Below are 15,307 nucleotides of genomic sequence, written 5' to 3' on the forward strand. Positions count from 1 at the left end.
GGGTTGACTCAGTTGGCCAAAGCAATTGTTGCTCCTGCAGAGGAACAGTTCTTGAATTCAGTTCTGTGCATCCATGGGTGACTTCTCAAACATCTGTAACTGGAGAACTGGAGGTTTGAAGTCCTCATCTTGTATCTAAGGGTATCAATCTCTGTTAACCAAAAGCAATATAAGGTGAATAAAAAAATTTACAATCAGTTTGAGGATTCCATGGTTTTTCTGTTTGAAGAACACAATTTTGTTCATCCAGCTCTGCTTGGCTGTGGAAGTTTAGACAAAATCCTCAGGGCCACTCTATTCCCACCAGCATTTCTGCTAGCCTGTGCTTTTTATAGATAAATTAATACCATTAATATTGAGGGATATTAATGACCATTGATTGTACATCTTGTTTCATTTGGATTTGTTTTTGGTTGTGGAATTGTGTGTAGATTTCTACCCCATTTATCTTTGGCTTTTGGTAAAGTAGGATTATCTATTTCCTATGTTTTTCTGGTTGTAGTTAACCTCCTTGGGTTGGAGTTTTCCTTCCAAAGCTTTCTTTATGGCTGGATTACTGGATATATATTATTTAAATCTGGTTTGATCATGGAATATCTTGTTTCTACACCTATATTGATTGAAAATTCTGCTGGGTACAGTAATCTGGGATGGCAACCGTGGACTCTTAGTGTATGTAGAATAACTAGCCAGGGCCTTCTGGCTTTCAGTATTTCCTTGGAGATGTCAGGTATAATTCTAATAGATTTTCCTTTATATGTTACTTGATGTTTTTCCTTATTTCTTCTTAATATTGTTTCTATGTTCTGTGTGTTTGGAGTTTTAATTATTATGTGACAAATGGACTTTTGTTTTCACTCATTTGGTGCGCTGTAGGTTTCTTATACTTTCATTAGCATGTCTTTCTTTAGGTTGGGAAAGTTTTCTTCTATGATTTTGTTGAATCTGTTTTCTGCATTTTGAGTTGGGATTTTTCACCTTCTTCTATACCTATTATTTTTAGGTTTGGCCTTTTCACAGTGTCCCATATTTCCTGGATATTTTGTGTTAGGGATTGTTGCCTTAACATTTTCTTTGATACATGAGTCTATTTCTCCTAGTGTATCTTCAAAGCCTGAGATTCTCTCTTCCATGTGTTGTATTCTGTGGTTATACTTGCATCTATAGTTCCTGATCATATACACTGCTTTTCTACTTTACCTAAGCCTCTGTTTTGCTTATCGTCTGTATTTATTTTTTTATGTTTGAACTTTTTCCTTCATGTGTTCGATTATTTTTTTCTTGGGTTTCTTTAAGAGAATTGTCAATTTCTTGTAATTTTTGGTTTGTTTTTTTCTTCCATTTCTTTAAGGGATTTTCCCATATTTTCTTTGGGGTCTTCTATCATTTCCATGAAGTTGTTTTTATGGCCATTCTCTTCTGCTTCATCTGTGTTTGGATATTCAGGTCCAATAGGGACTGTACACTTGCTAGTGTACAGTCCCTAGACTCTTGTGCTGTCATGTTGCTTTTTCTGTTGTTGAATGTGTTATTATATTGTCTTCTTCCCTTCCCTTCTTCTATTGGGTGTAGAAGGGGTCTATTCCTCTCCTGGTGGGTACGGGACCAAGGTTTTCTTCCAATGGGTGCAAACATGCCCAATACTCTGATGTCTCTCCTATTCCATTGCATGGAGGCAGGACTGGTACTGGGGTGTTGGATTTCTCTGGGTGGGGTGGAGTTCACAGAGATGGGATCTGCTGTGAGCATTGCCATTGAGACTATTTATTCTAACAATTCTATTTTAAAAAATCAGGAAATAAGATAATTTTGAATGTAAAAGGAAAGCATATCATTATTGCTTTGTGATTGAAAATTCCCAGCTCGGGAAGGCCCACCCTGAATCCGGACTCACCTCACCCTTGTACCCCTTCTGCCCTCTGCTCTGTAGCTTGAGGTGAGTCTGTGAGCTGCTCTGCCCCCAACTTCACCCATCACCCCCTGCTTGATTCCTCCTGAGCCTCCACCCAGAAAAGATTGTACCTTGCCAGACCAGAAATCCCACCCTGAGTCTGGACACAGCACACTCTTTCCACCCTCTGCCCTCTACCCTCACAGCTTCTGCTTGAGATGAGTCTGGGAGCTGCTCTGCTCCCAACCTTCCCCATCACCCCTGCTAAGTTCCTCCTGCAACTCCCCTTGGAAAAGAGTGGGCCCAAACTGGAAGGCCCACCCTGATTCCAAAGGCACCTTACTCTTGAACCCTGTCCACAGTCTGCCCTCCACTTGGCGGCTTGAGTTCACCTACTGCTCTATGACTGCTGCCTGAGACATGGAGAGACCCCACCCGCACCCAATGGAAGAAGGGAAGAGATGACTACAGAATAAGAACACAAACAACATCGGAAAGATCAATATGACACCATCAGAATCTATGGATTCCACACCAGCAAGATCTGAAAAGCCCAACATAGAGGATGTAGAAAAATGTACCTTAAAAATTATCCTATGAAGATGATAGAGGCCATTGATATGGAAAGAAGAAAATCCCTTAAATAGAAAAAACAAGCAAAAACCACATGAAGTAGAGGAAAAGACAAACCAAAAAATTCAAGAAGTAAACAAATCTCTTAAAGAATCTAAAGAAAGCCAAGAAAAAACAACCAAACAAGTGAAGGAAATGTTTCAAACAGTTCACGGTATGAAAGCACAATAGAAACAATAAGGAAAACACAGAATGAGGGCATGCTGGAAATGGAAAAGCTGGGTAAACAATCAGGAACCTCTGGTGTAATCATAACCAATAGAATACAAGATATGGAAGAAAGAATCTCAAGTGTTGAAGACTCATTAGAGGATATGCAGTCATCCACCAAAGAAAACCTCAAGTCCAACAAATCCCTAATACTAAATATCCAGGAAATATGGGGCACTGTGAAAAGAACAAACCTAAGAATAACATATATATATATATATAAGAAGGTGAAGAAATTCAGCTCAAAGTTATAGAAAACATATCCAACAAAATCATAGAAGAAAACTTCTCCAACTTAAAGAAGGATATGCCTATGGTAGTACAAGAAGCTTACAGAACCAGTGTTGGTGGCATATGCATCTAATCCCAGCACTCGGGAGGCAGACACAGGCAGATCTCTGTGAGTTAGAGGCCATCATGATCTCAAGAGCAAGTGCCCGGATAGGCTCCAAAGCTACACAGAGAAACCCTGTCTCAAAAAGCCAAAAGAAAAAAAAAAGGTGTGTGTCTTCAGGACTGTTGATCCTGTTCCTATGCTTGTATTCTTTAACTCCAAAATCGGTATTTCAAATGGAACTCCTACTTGAACTCATGCAAACATTCCTCACAGTTGTGCCATCCATTTTAGGCTATTTTAGTTAATTCCAGGGTTGGTCTATTTGTGAAGCAAGAATAATCTCCCACTTTAGGGACCAGAAGAATAAGCATGACAGTTCTACCAGTGGAGGACGGTAGTGGATGACGGTACTGAGACTCATCTAAGTGATTGACAGGAGAAGGATCTAGGATATTGACTAACCACACACATAGATGGGTCTGAAATAATTTTTCTACGTAAAATCATCATAGAGGCAGGGGGAAAGGCCACTACTACAGCTTGTTGGAGTCATCCTGGGACTGTGCTTCTGGATAGAATAAAGGGTAGGAAAGAGGAGAGCCACCAAATAGACAACTTGTCTCTGCTTCTCACACACCATTTATGGGCTCCATGTTGTGAAAACTAAGACCACTGACATGGTAAGTAAAAACCCTCTTCCATGATGGTGTTTATACCAGCACTCATTGTAAACACACTTATTATGGTGATTTTTGGTTCTCAACTTGGCAATATCTGGAATTAACAATACTAAAAAATGATGATCACACCGGTGTGAAATTATTGCTAAAGCTAAAGTAGGCAGATCCAATCCAAAGTTTACTTTTGAGGAAAGAAGACACACGCCCTTAATCTGGATCTACAGGCTGAGAGAACACCTTTACTTCAACCCTTAATTACATGAATTATTACACATTATTCATTATTTACATATCCTTCTTGATGAGCATATCTCTGGTCAACTATGTCTAAAAATTGTGAAAAACTGAAGTCTTGCATAGAGCAAAGGAATACCAGCCTATAATCCTCTTCAACAAAGAAACTAGGAAACATGAAGTACTCTAAGGGATAAATGATCCCCAGAAATGGAAGTGGCATGAACTCCTGAACTAATTGGAAGCATGAGGGTAGGGGGGAGCTGCTACAATAAGAGAAAGAGAAGAGGAGGAGAGGAGAGGAAATGGAGGGGCAGAAATATTGAGTTGGGGGAAGAATAGAGGAGAGAGCAATATGAGAGATACCATATCAGAGGGAGCCACTATAGGTCCGAGAAGAGATCTGGAACCAGGGAGATCTCCAGAGACCTACAAGAATGACATGATCTGACAATCCAGGCAATGGTGGAGAGGATAACCTAAAAGCCCTTCCCCTAAAATGAGATTGATGTCTTCTTTTTATGCCATCCTAGAGCCCTCATCCAGTGGGTGATGGAAGCAGAGACAGACATCCACAGACATACACTGAGCTGAAATCGGGAATTAGTTGAAGAGAGAGAGGAATGAAGAGCCAAGGGGTCTGTACCAGGTTGGAGAAACCCACAGGAACATTTGGCCTGAACAAGGGAGAGCACATCGACCCCAGATGCTGTCAGGGAGGCCAGTACAAGACTGATGCAGACCCCTGAAAATGGATGTCAATAAGGAGGCCTCACCACTCTAGAGAGCCTCTGGTGGTGCATTAGTATTTTTCCCTGGTGCAAGAAGGGACGTTGAGAGCCCATCCCACGTGAAGGGTTACACTCTGTCCCTGGACACATGAGGAAGGGCCCAGGACCAGCACAGGAAGATTTGATGGACTTTGCAGAACCTCCATTGAGGGCCCTACCTTGCCTGGGGAGTGGTGGGTGGATGGGATGGGTGGTAGGCTGGGGATGGGGGAGGAGAGATGGGGGTGAGGGGAGAGAGAGGGAGAAGGGACTTACATGTGAAACAAGCTTGTTCCCTAAATAGAACTAATAAATAAATTAAAGAAAGAAAAGAAAAGAAAAGAAGAGAAAAGAAAAGAAAAGAAAAGAAAAGCTTATCCAAGCTCCTGTAGAAAGGTCACTTAGGACAACAAGTAGAAAAAAAAACTGAAGTCTTGTTTTTTCTTTTATTTATTTCTTGTTTGTTTTAGTTTTTAGAGATTAAGCCACTCAGGGAAAACAGTCTCATCTCAAATAACTACCTCTCTTGATCCATTCACACTCCCTGAGAATTCCAGGTTGCCACTGCAGATTGCTTTCATGTCCTGAATATAATTTACAACAGGACACCAGAGTTTCCTGCTTCAGAATATGTCCCTTGGTTAGGTGGTCATATTTGAACGAGTTGACAATGGGTTAGGCGTTGATTGAGATTATCTTGGTTTTGTAGAGGAAATCTCTTTTAGTATGCAAAGACACAACTATAAAACCCACTAAATTTCTCCCACCCCTGTTTACCAATATAGGCCCAAGTCAGCAACAGGTTCTTACAATATCACTTTTCTTACACACTGAGAGAAATCACACTTATTTTGACACATTTCTAACAGGATATTGAATTACTGTTCATAATAACCTTCATATACATAAACAATCCTGTATTCTCTGTAATTCTGTTTCTCTGTCTGTCTCTCTTTGTTTCGCTCCCATGTGTGTTTGCATTTGAGTCTTTTTGTATGTCTTTTCATGTGTGAAAAATAAATTCATGTTCCAGGCATGATATGGTTGCACAAGACCCCCATCAGAGTAGTCTGAAGGAAGAGGACGACTCAGCTCTCTGAGTCTGAGGCTAACTTGGCTCATAGAGCATCTTCTAGCAGAGCCAGACAGGCAGAAAAACAAGTTAACAAAAAGGAAAAGAAAGAAAGTAAGAGGGAGGATTGAAGAAGGGAGGGTAGATGGATAGAAGGAGGGAGATTCCTTGTGCCACTGCAAAAGTAACCTGGGACCTCTAAGAGACTTGGGTAGATGTCCCGCGCGATCGTCTCACCAGAAAGAACGACACAGGACACTCGGATCCTTCTGCAGTAAAGCTTTAATGCATCTTGAGAGGGAGAGCATAAGCTTACAGAGCAGAGACTCCGAACTGCCAACAACCCATCCCTTATATAGGCTGGCAACCGCCGCCTCGCCTGACTGGCTGCAGCTCATCGGACCATATGACACCATAGGAGAGGCAGAGACCAAGGGATGGAAAGTTACCCAGTTCCTGCGCACTAACTTGTTTACCATTCCGTGCCTGCCGGATGCAGGCGTCATCTTGTAATGGAGAATGTAGGGACGGCTCCCTACAGGCAGAAGCTGCCAGCATAAACCAGTATAATTAAAAGAACAGCTGCCTTCAATCCTTACCTCCCTGATACATAACACCTGGGCTCATAAAGTAGCTTAGAGAAGGAAAGATACATTTCATCGTCAGGTTACCTAGCAATACTTCCCCCCTTCTAACCCACTTTCTAACACCTGCACCCTGCCTGTTAACCTCCTGCACTCTCAAGGACTCATGCACAGGGACATTCCTTAGCCTGGTTATCAGGCAAGCAGCCTCAAACGACTTCTCCCTTCCTGCCAACTCCCCTCTTGGCACCCCTATATAAGGTCTCTGTGAAAAATAAAATTTTGCAGCTTGAACAGAAACCTGTCTTGCTGTGGTTCCTTGTTCTCCCTGAACCTATTAGTCTAGGTTCTTTGGTGACTGCAGCATATCAGGGTGTGAGCTCTCGTGGTGCCCCGCAGGTTGGGGCAGGGAGGGATGAGGGAAGCAAAGAAGGGAAGAAGGAGGGAAGGAACCAAAGAGGGAGTAAGGAAGGAAGGTGATGGGGGCCGTTCTTCTGTATATATGTGTCTCTTATTGGTATATGAATAAAACCTGTTTGATCAATAGCCAGACAGGAAGCATAGATGGGGCAAAAGACCAGGTAAGGCCGGGGAAAGGAATACAGAGGGGCCCTGGAAGAGATGGGAAGATAGGATGCACCAGGCATTCTCTGGTAAGATAAGGTCATGAAGAAATATGTAGATTAGTCATTATGGGATCAAATTAAAAAAGGTCTAGCCAGTAAGAACCCACTCCTCGGTTCCTTCTTCTATGTGCCTGGAAATATGGGTCTCTGAAATTCTTTACCCAGATTTCAATAGTAGTTTCAGTGTGGATAGTCTAGGCTACTAGGGAATCTTACATGATTCCATTTTTTTCAATATTGAATGTCAATAGGTGACTAATATTGAGAATTATACAGAGCTGCTGTAAAATTGGAACATTTTACAGAGACATCAAAACTCTCCTAGGATTTTCTACAGTAAGAGAACATACAAAATGACTCTCTGTGTGAACAAAGGGTAATAATTAGAAGACTTAGGGCTGCAGGCTTGCTAATCCCACAATATCTAACTGTGAAGGTGAAGACCTAGAATCCTGTACTTACTCAGTCTAGGATGGTAGACATGTAGGCTGCTCTTCAGTATATGTTGGAATTGGAAAAAGTAATATCTAATTCCAGGAGAAATTGTGTCCCAATTTAGGGTGTGTCCAAGATCTGGATTAAAGGTGTGTGTCTTTAGCCCTTGAGATCCAGTATAAATGTGTCTTCTACTTAAAAAGTCTGAATTTGAAGTGGATCCACCTCCTTCAACTTATACAAAACATTTCTCACAATTGTGTCCTCCACTTTAGGATTTTGTTAAATTCCAGGTGTGGTCAAGTTGGAAAGCAAGAGTAAACATCACAAATACATGTGGTGTATTGGAGTCAATCTTCTATAAATAAAGGATTGGTGTCCATTCCTGCACAGACGTTATTTACTTTTTTCATGTTGTTTTAAGAATTCTTCACAGCTGGGTGGTGGAGGCTCACACCTGTAATCCCAGAACTCAGAAGGCAGAGGAAAGAGATCTCTGGGATTCAAGGCCTGCCAGGTCTATGTAGGTAGTTCCAGGACAGCCAGAGCTATAACACAGAGAAAACCAGTCTTGAAAAATCAACAACAAAAAAAGAAGACTTCCTCCCATTAACAAGGTACAGGAAGAGGTGCTTTTCTCTCCTCAGGAGTCTCATTGTTCCAATTATGGATGTCATAGTGAATGAATTCATATAGAGCAGGGGGAAGCAGTGGCAGGTAGGACCCTCTGAAAATGCCTGTTTTCTTTCCTGCCTTTCCAGACTCACAGTCCCACGGATGGCTCCAACAAATTTTGTTGGTGGTCTTACCTCTCCAACTCTGTTAATCTGCCTTGGAAACCCTCCTGTTTAAGCTTATGCTATGAGAAGATCCTAAATATATCTACACCATCATGCTGATGGCCAAATTAAGCTTTTCATTACCTCATAATTTTGAATTCTTCTCTGGTGACTTCTGTTCTTTAACTTCCAGGCTTATTGTGCTGGGCTTAAAAGTGAGACAGCATTAAGGCTTTGAAATGGTGCAAAATATATTCAAGAGTTACTAAAGAAAAGATTTTAATATGGTTGCCCTTATAATGTGATCTGTAACTGCTCCCCACTTCTATCATCTCTCTACAGTTTATGATGTCTGGAGGGACACACTAGGCCTAGAGGACAGGAAAATAAACATGGCAATTCAATCCACTCAGCAATTCCAAGCCTTGCACTCCTGAAAGTCTGCGACCAATACTATTCCTCCCTCCAATCAGGATAAGTTAATCAATTGATTTTGATCTCCGAACTTTTGCATCCTAATTAGGAATATTTACTGGGGGTTAAATAATAGCATCAGTGGCTTTTCTCTCTGTGTGTGTACAGTCAGAGTGGCAGGTACCCCTTCCCTCAAATGTGTCATTTAACATAAAAGTAGGCAGTCAATGCAGGACACCTGGTTTAAAAAGAAATGCTTTATATTGCCAGTCCAGAGCTCTCATGAGCATGGTCCTGGAGAGGAGAGCAGCTTCTCATGGGGCAACTGAGACCCTCCCCCCAGGCTGCAGTACAGGAATTGTTCATAGGGTCTGTCATTCCAGGAATGGGACAGGTGGAGATTTACTTTCAGGCATGTGGGTCTCTGGGGGTACCTGGAACAGCCAAAATGTTTCAGGTCTGCAACAGTAGGAGGCATTCCCTATATTCGGAAAAGTGTCCTCATTATCACAGAAACTCATTGGTCTTTACAGGAAAACAAACTGACTGAAACACATAGAAGGACATAAAATCACACAGAAATGCAAACGAACACACAAGACAGAGAGGGCACATTGATATTGGAGAGAGAGAGAGAGAGAGAGAGAGAGAGAGAGAGAGAGAGAGAGAGATAGTATGCAGATTGACAATGGGTTTAAGGCAATACAAAGTCATTAGCCCGTTGCCAATTACATGGGGTGTTCTGGATTCCAGTGCAGCAACTACACTTCCTCAGGGTGAGGTTTTAAGCACAATAACCATATTCTGGGTTGACATATTCCACTTAACAGAAGAGTTAGCCAGAAGTGGCACTACAGAATCCAAAAGTTAGTATATTTCAAGCAAGGTTTGAACATTTAGAGATATTCCCTGGACTATTTAATTTAGTGAATTAAGCCTTTGTTTACGTTATGGTAGTGGTGCTGTTTTTGTTTTGTTTTTTTCCATAAATTCTGGGTTTTACACCTTACATGGTATTTCCATCTTGGAGAATGTTATGCTTAGGTATGGGGCCCTGCTAATGTCTGGTTCCTGTTACTCGGCGCAGGAAGGTGGGTGTCTGTGGTCCATGAGATAATTTCACTGTCAGAGGCAAAAGAGACTGTTGAATGCCCAGGATAACAGGAGATGCTGATGATGTCACCTGCCCTGTGGATGCAGAGAATTGGATGCTAGTGTTCTGGAAAGGTGTCCAGCAGCATTTTAAAAACTGAAACATTTCTCCATCCAATCACAGTTACTTTCTTAACGATGACACAACATCCCTTCAGGATTCATCATTTCTCTCATGCATTGGCAGTTTGAAAAATTTTACTAGGAACTTAAGAAGTAATCATGATTTGTTTAATGCATCTTCCTCCCTCTTCCCCTCCTCTCTTCCTCTTTTTTCTTCTCTCTCTCTCTCTCTCTCTCTCTGTCTCTCTCTCTTCTTCTTCTTCTTCTTCTTCTTCTTCTTCTTCTTCTTCTTCTTCTTCTTCTTCTTCTTCTTCTTCTTCTTGACTACTTGTCTCTCTGCATAATTGGGTCTGCTAAAGGACCCACTATGAACCGAGTTAGCCTCAGACTCACAGATCTGAGTGAGACTCTGCCTTCTGAATACTCTATTGAAGTCTTGGACTACCACATTCATGCGTGGCTCATTTACTTGTATTTAATTACCTCAACTATACTGTTAGTCTTACAAATGATATTGAAAGGTTAATTTTAACATGAATTTAAAGAACTTGAAGATTTTGTTATTATATATAGCAGCATTGTAATTAGATCATCATCATCAGAATTATATGTGTAGTAATTGGTGATAATGTCTCACATGGTTGTTTTTGCCAGCATAGCATTCTTGAAACAGACCAAAATGGCTAGGCCAGCAGAACTTAAGTTTATAGAAACACGAAGCAAATTTTTCCACAGGGCATCACTAGGGGAGAGAGTCAGTGGAACTATACCCTTGTTTAGAACCTGATGCTTACAGCAATGAATCTTGGTAATGAAGAAACCAAATCATATATTTGACTCTGATTCAAAGTATGTACTGGCTCCTGGAGAATCCTGCTCCAGCATTCCAGAATGATGCTGTCTCAGTGGCTCTGTAACTGTGTCCTCAAAGGCTATTCCATCTTTCTATCATGACAGCTGATTTAGAAAATTGGTAAATATGCTAATATCAGTGGATTCCCTGAATGTTGGCCACTGTTGCAGCTCTTTGGCTGTGAATTTAGTTCCTTGGTCAGAAGACATACTTTGTGGAATATCATGATGGTTGACAAGGTAGTTTTGGTAAAATCATTTCATGCAGGAAAGGGAAATCCATAACTAGTATGAAAACCTACTCCGGCAAGTACAATGTGTTGTACCCTCCCTGGAGGAAATGTTCTAATATAGTCGTTCTATCACATAGGTCTTGACTGTTATCAAGGGGAAATGTTGATATATCTGTGTCTCTGTGTTGGTCCCAGCTGTAGGCAGATCTGGCATTTAGCAGCAGCTTCAACCAGGTCAGTCTTGAAGAGTGAATATGCACATTGTTGATCACATGGATAACCCCACCTCAGCTACCATGACTTCTTTCATCGTGGGCCCATCCTGCAATAACAAGGATGGCATGGGAAAAGAGATTGACTGTCTCAGAATGTGTCATCAGGTCTACTTGATACTGAACTCCTCCTCTTCTGAAAACACCTTTCTTTAATTTTCATTTTTAATTTTTATATTTAAATTAAGCAATCTTATTTTACTTACCAATCCCAACCTCCCACTTCCCCCAACATCTCTACATCCCATCTCCATCTTTTCCTCAGAGAGGGTGAGACCTCCCTTCAGGGATCATCAATGTCTATCAAATCATTAGGGTAGGCACTCTATCCTGTATCTCAGCTGAGACACTATGCCTCCAAAGGAAATGGGCTCCTAAAAGCCAGCTTATGTACTAGGAATAAATATTGGATCTACTGCCAGTATCTCCAAAGATTTCCCAAGCCTGCAACTGACATCCACTTTCAGTGTGTCTAGTACAGTCATATGCACGCTCCACAGCTGACAGTCTGGTGTCCATGTGTGCCCACTTCAACAGGTCAGGTGTTTCTGAGGGATTCCCCAGCATGCTGTTGACTCTTTTGCTCAATCACTCCTCCCTCACTCCAAATGGAATCCAGGAATTTGGCTCAGTGCTTAGCTGTGAATGTCTGCTTCTGTATCCATTGGCTACTGGATGAAAGATCTGTGATGGTATTTAAGGTAGTCATCAAATCTCATTATAGGAGTAGGGAGGGCATTTAAGGTGCCCTCTCTACTATTGCCTAGTTTCTTCATTGTGGTCATTCCTGTAGAATCCTGGGAATTTTCCTATAGCCAGTTTTCTAATTAAGTCTATAAAACCTCCTCTATCAAGGTATCCTGGCTCTCCTCCTCTGTGAAGGAATCACTTGAGAGGCATTTACCTAGGGAATAGGGATCTCCATGTTTTTTTTTCCTTTGCAGGTATATGAAAATACTTCTTCCTCAGATATCTTCCTAATTGTTCACATTTTCTTTGTATTTACTTTTCTCATGCAATACACCACAACCATTGTCTCCCCATCCTTCCATCCACCTAGATATTCCTACTCCTGTTTCCCTTCAAAAAACAGCAGGCCTTCTGGGAAATCAACTGAGCACAGTTTAAGAAGATATAATAAGTGTTAGCACAAACCCTCATATCAAGGCTGGAGGAGTCAACCCAGAAGGAAGAAACTGTCCCCAGATCAAACAAACAAGTCAGAAACTCTACACATTCCCACTGGTAGGAGTCCCATAAAAATTCCAAGCAGAATAAACACAGCACGAGTACAGAGGATATAGTACAGATACACTCATCTCTGTGACTTCCTTTTCCGTCTTTCTGAGCCACTAGAGTTATGCTTTGCTGATTCTGTCAGCTGTGTTCTCCCGTACTCTTTGAACCCTTTGGCCCTTACATGCCTTCCTCTCCCTCTTCTCTGGGGTTCTGAGCTCTGCCTAATATTTTTAGTGGTTCTCAGTATCTGCTCCCATCAGGTGCTGGAGAGTGCTGACTACGTTCAGTAATAATCTCTCAAGTGTAGCAGAGATTCATTAGGTTTCATTTCATTAAATAGGTTGTATGTGTGAAAGGGAGGACCCTGAACAAAAGCTAAGCAGAGCTGGATGGACTAAAATGGGCCCCATTCAAAGAGAAACACCACTGGAATCATAAACAGCTTAAAATTTTTTATTCATTTTATATATGTTTAAAATAATGCTTACAATGATGAAGGTGCCCGTGAGAACAAGTGGTGAACCTCAGATTCTCTGAATCTCCAGTTGCAGGTGGGAGAAAGTCTCCTGTGTGTGCTGAGAATGGAACAAGGGTCCTCTGGAAGAGCACCAATTGCTTTTGCCAAGTGAGTGGGATGTGAAAAAAAGTCTTCTTACTCTTCCTGTTCTTTTGTAAGCAAACATTCCTGTTTGCATATCCATCACTCTGAGCCCTTGACCATACATTCTGCATAGTCCAATCCAGACCCAATGGAGATGTATTCAGGGTCAGAAATTAAACTGAATCTCATTTTTCAACATACTGGACAAAATGAAAACCAGTTCAGCACCAACATATAGGTGGGATAGTGTAGAATCCTGTATAAGGAGCCTGTAACCCTTGCTGGGTTGTGCAGATTCCCCGATATTGCTGACACCCAAATGAGCTTTCTTTCAATGATCCCTCTTGTTTTGCAGATCTTGGTCTGGGTTCTGAGTCTTGGGGGCTCCTTGGGATCCTGAGGCCCTTAGGGGTCTGGGGGTCGTTCAAAAAATGACACAGGCTAGCAAAAAGCTCATGGGAATGGAGTGGCCCTGAGGATTCTGTATAAAATTCCACAGTCGAGCAAGGCTATATGGACTAAAGTGGGATTCTTCAAACAGAAAAATCATGTCCAGAAACTGATTGTAACATTTTTATTCACTTTATATTGCCTTTGGTTAACAGAGATGGACACACCCATAGACACCAGAAGAGGACTTCAATCCTCTAGGTCTCCAGTTACAGATGTTTCAGAAGTCACCCAGTCCAGCAACAGGGTAAAGTATCCTGGAAACCAGTGATCCCCGTGATTCAACTGTTTTAGAAGGGCATTAAAGGGTTGTGCCAACATGCTGTCTTTCCTCAGATACTCTGGATATCCTACACGTGTCCCGCAGTCTTCAGGTGGCCTTGGTAATAAAGCTGGCCAATGCTTCTGCAATACACCTGTAGTTCCCAGCTGAGAGGATCCTATGATTGCTTCAGGCGTTTGGGAGGGGGCTCAAGTAATGAACTGTGAGTAGAAGCCAAGGAGCTGTATGCTTCAGCCAACAACTGGGGATGTAAGACCATCATTGTCTTCCAGCTTGAGGTCTCAGATACATCAGAAGCATGAGCTGTAATGAAATTCAGTGTCTTGGTTTTCAGCTGCCCTGCACTGTGGAGGTCAGCGAGGATGAGAGTGTGGGCAGCATTCTCAACACAGAGGTCCCTGCACAGAGCATCCTCGCACATGACCTTCAAACGCTCCAGGCAATACTTGTCAGCCGCTGCCAGCACAGCATCTGCCATGCTGTGGAGGTCTGGTGCCTTCCCGGTATAAATGAAGTCCATCATTGTCTTGAAGACTTGGGGCTCCAGATCCTGGATCTCAACGCGGTTTTTTCTTTTCTCCTGCATGTCATGTTCAAACATGGCTCTAAAAACTGGAGAGCGAGCTGCTAAGATGGCCTTGTGAGCTTGGAATTCCTGGCCAGCTACCACCAGGCAGCAGTCTGTGAAGAGGGAATTCTCCCACAGCTGTCCTAGCTCATCTTCCAACGTGTACCTTGGAACCTGGATACCGGGCACCGTGCTCTTCCCACAGTTGATGAGGGAGTCTTGGACCACGAGGTCCACCTCGCAAAAGATAGTGAGTTCATTGTCTGGGAAAAGCCAAGACTCCAGACCCAAGAGCAAATCTCGATGGATAAACTTTTTGAATCCCCAGTGTTGTTTTGCTGTGAACTTGAAGAATCTTGGGCATATCTTGCCATTGATTTTCTCTCCGTCGACACTGATGATCCAAAACCGGAACCTTGCCCATGCTGGGCTCTTTGGGCTGCTGAGCATCATTAGGTGAACTGACAGGTAATCTTTGCTTTCTTCTTCGATCCCATTTGTGAGTATTTTCAAACACCATTTGTCGTTGTCACTGAATAATCCTGATGAGAAGGTTGGGCTTTTAATGGCGTCCCCTATTTCCTGAAGCAAGAATCTGAAGTTGCTTATGGTCCAACTGTAGGAGAATTTCTGGACACCGATCTCTGTGTAGCCCGATCTCTCGGCTGCCCGGTCTTCTGACATATCTACTGTGGTGGTTTGAAAGTGAACCTGGATCCAAAAAGAAGAAGTAGGCCTTTTTCTTCTTCCACCTGAGGTCACAATTGCAGATATCTGTAACAAGGAAAGTAAAATCCTGAGAGACTCATATTGGCATTCAAACTTCAAGTTGAAGATCAGGGAGGCAAAGCAGCCAAGCCACTAGCTTTTGCCTCTTTCAGGCTCCATGAGCTCTCAACAAACATCACACTGCTGCCTCTTCTCAAATT

General features: G+C 42.2%; 1 protein-coding gene across 1 annotated transcript; it reads right to left on the minus strand.

The window, feature by feature from the left end:
• Nucleotides 1–13,674: 13,674 nt before the first annotated feature.
• LOC113832659 (speckle-type POZ protein-like) lies at nucleotides 13,675–15,062 on the minus strand. Its single transcript, XM_035451321.1, has one exon. The coding sequence runs from the start codon at nucleotides 15,060–15,062 to the stop codon at nucleotides 13,968–13,970; it is 1,095 nt and encodes a 364-aa protein (XP_035307212.1). The 3' UTR covers nucleotides 13,675–13,967.
• Nucleotides 15,063–15,307: the final 245 nt, after the last annotated feature.

Source organism: Cricetulus griseus (genome assembly GCF_003668045.3).
Source record: "Cricetulus griseus strain 17A/GY chromosome 1 unlocalized genomic scaffold, alternate assembly CriGri-PICRH-1.0 chr1_0, whole genome shotgun sequence".
Classification (NCBI taxonomy): Eukaryota; Metazoa; Chordata; class Mammalia; order Rodentia; family Cricetidae; genus Cricetulus; species Cricetulus griseus.

Coding starts and splice junctions, on each gene's coding strand:
- LOC113832659 (XM_035451321.1), bottom strand. CDS start 15,062: ATGTCAGAAGACCGGGCAGCCGAGAGATCGGGCTACACAGAGATCGGT.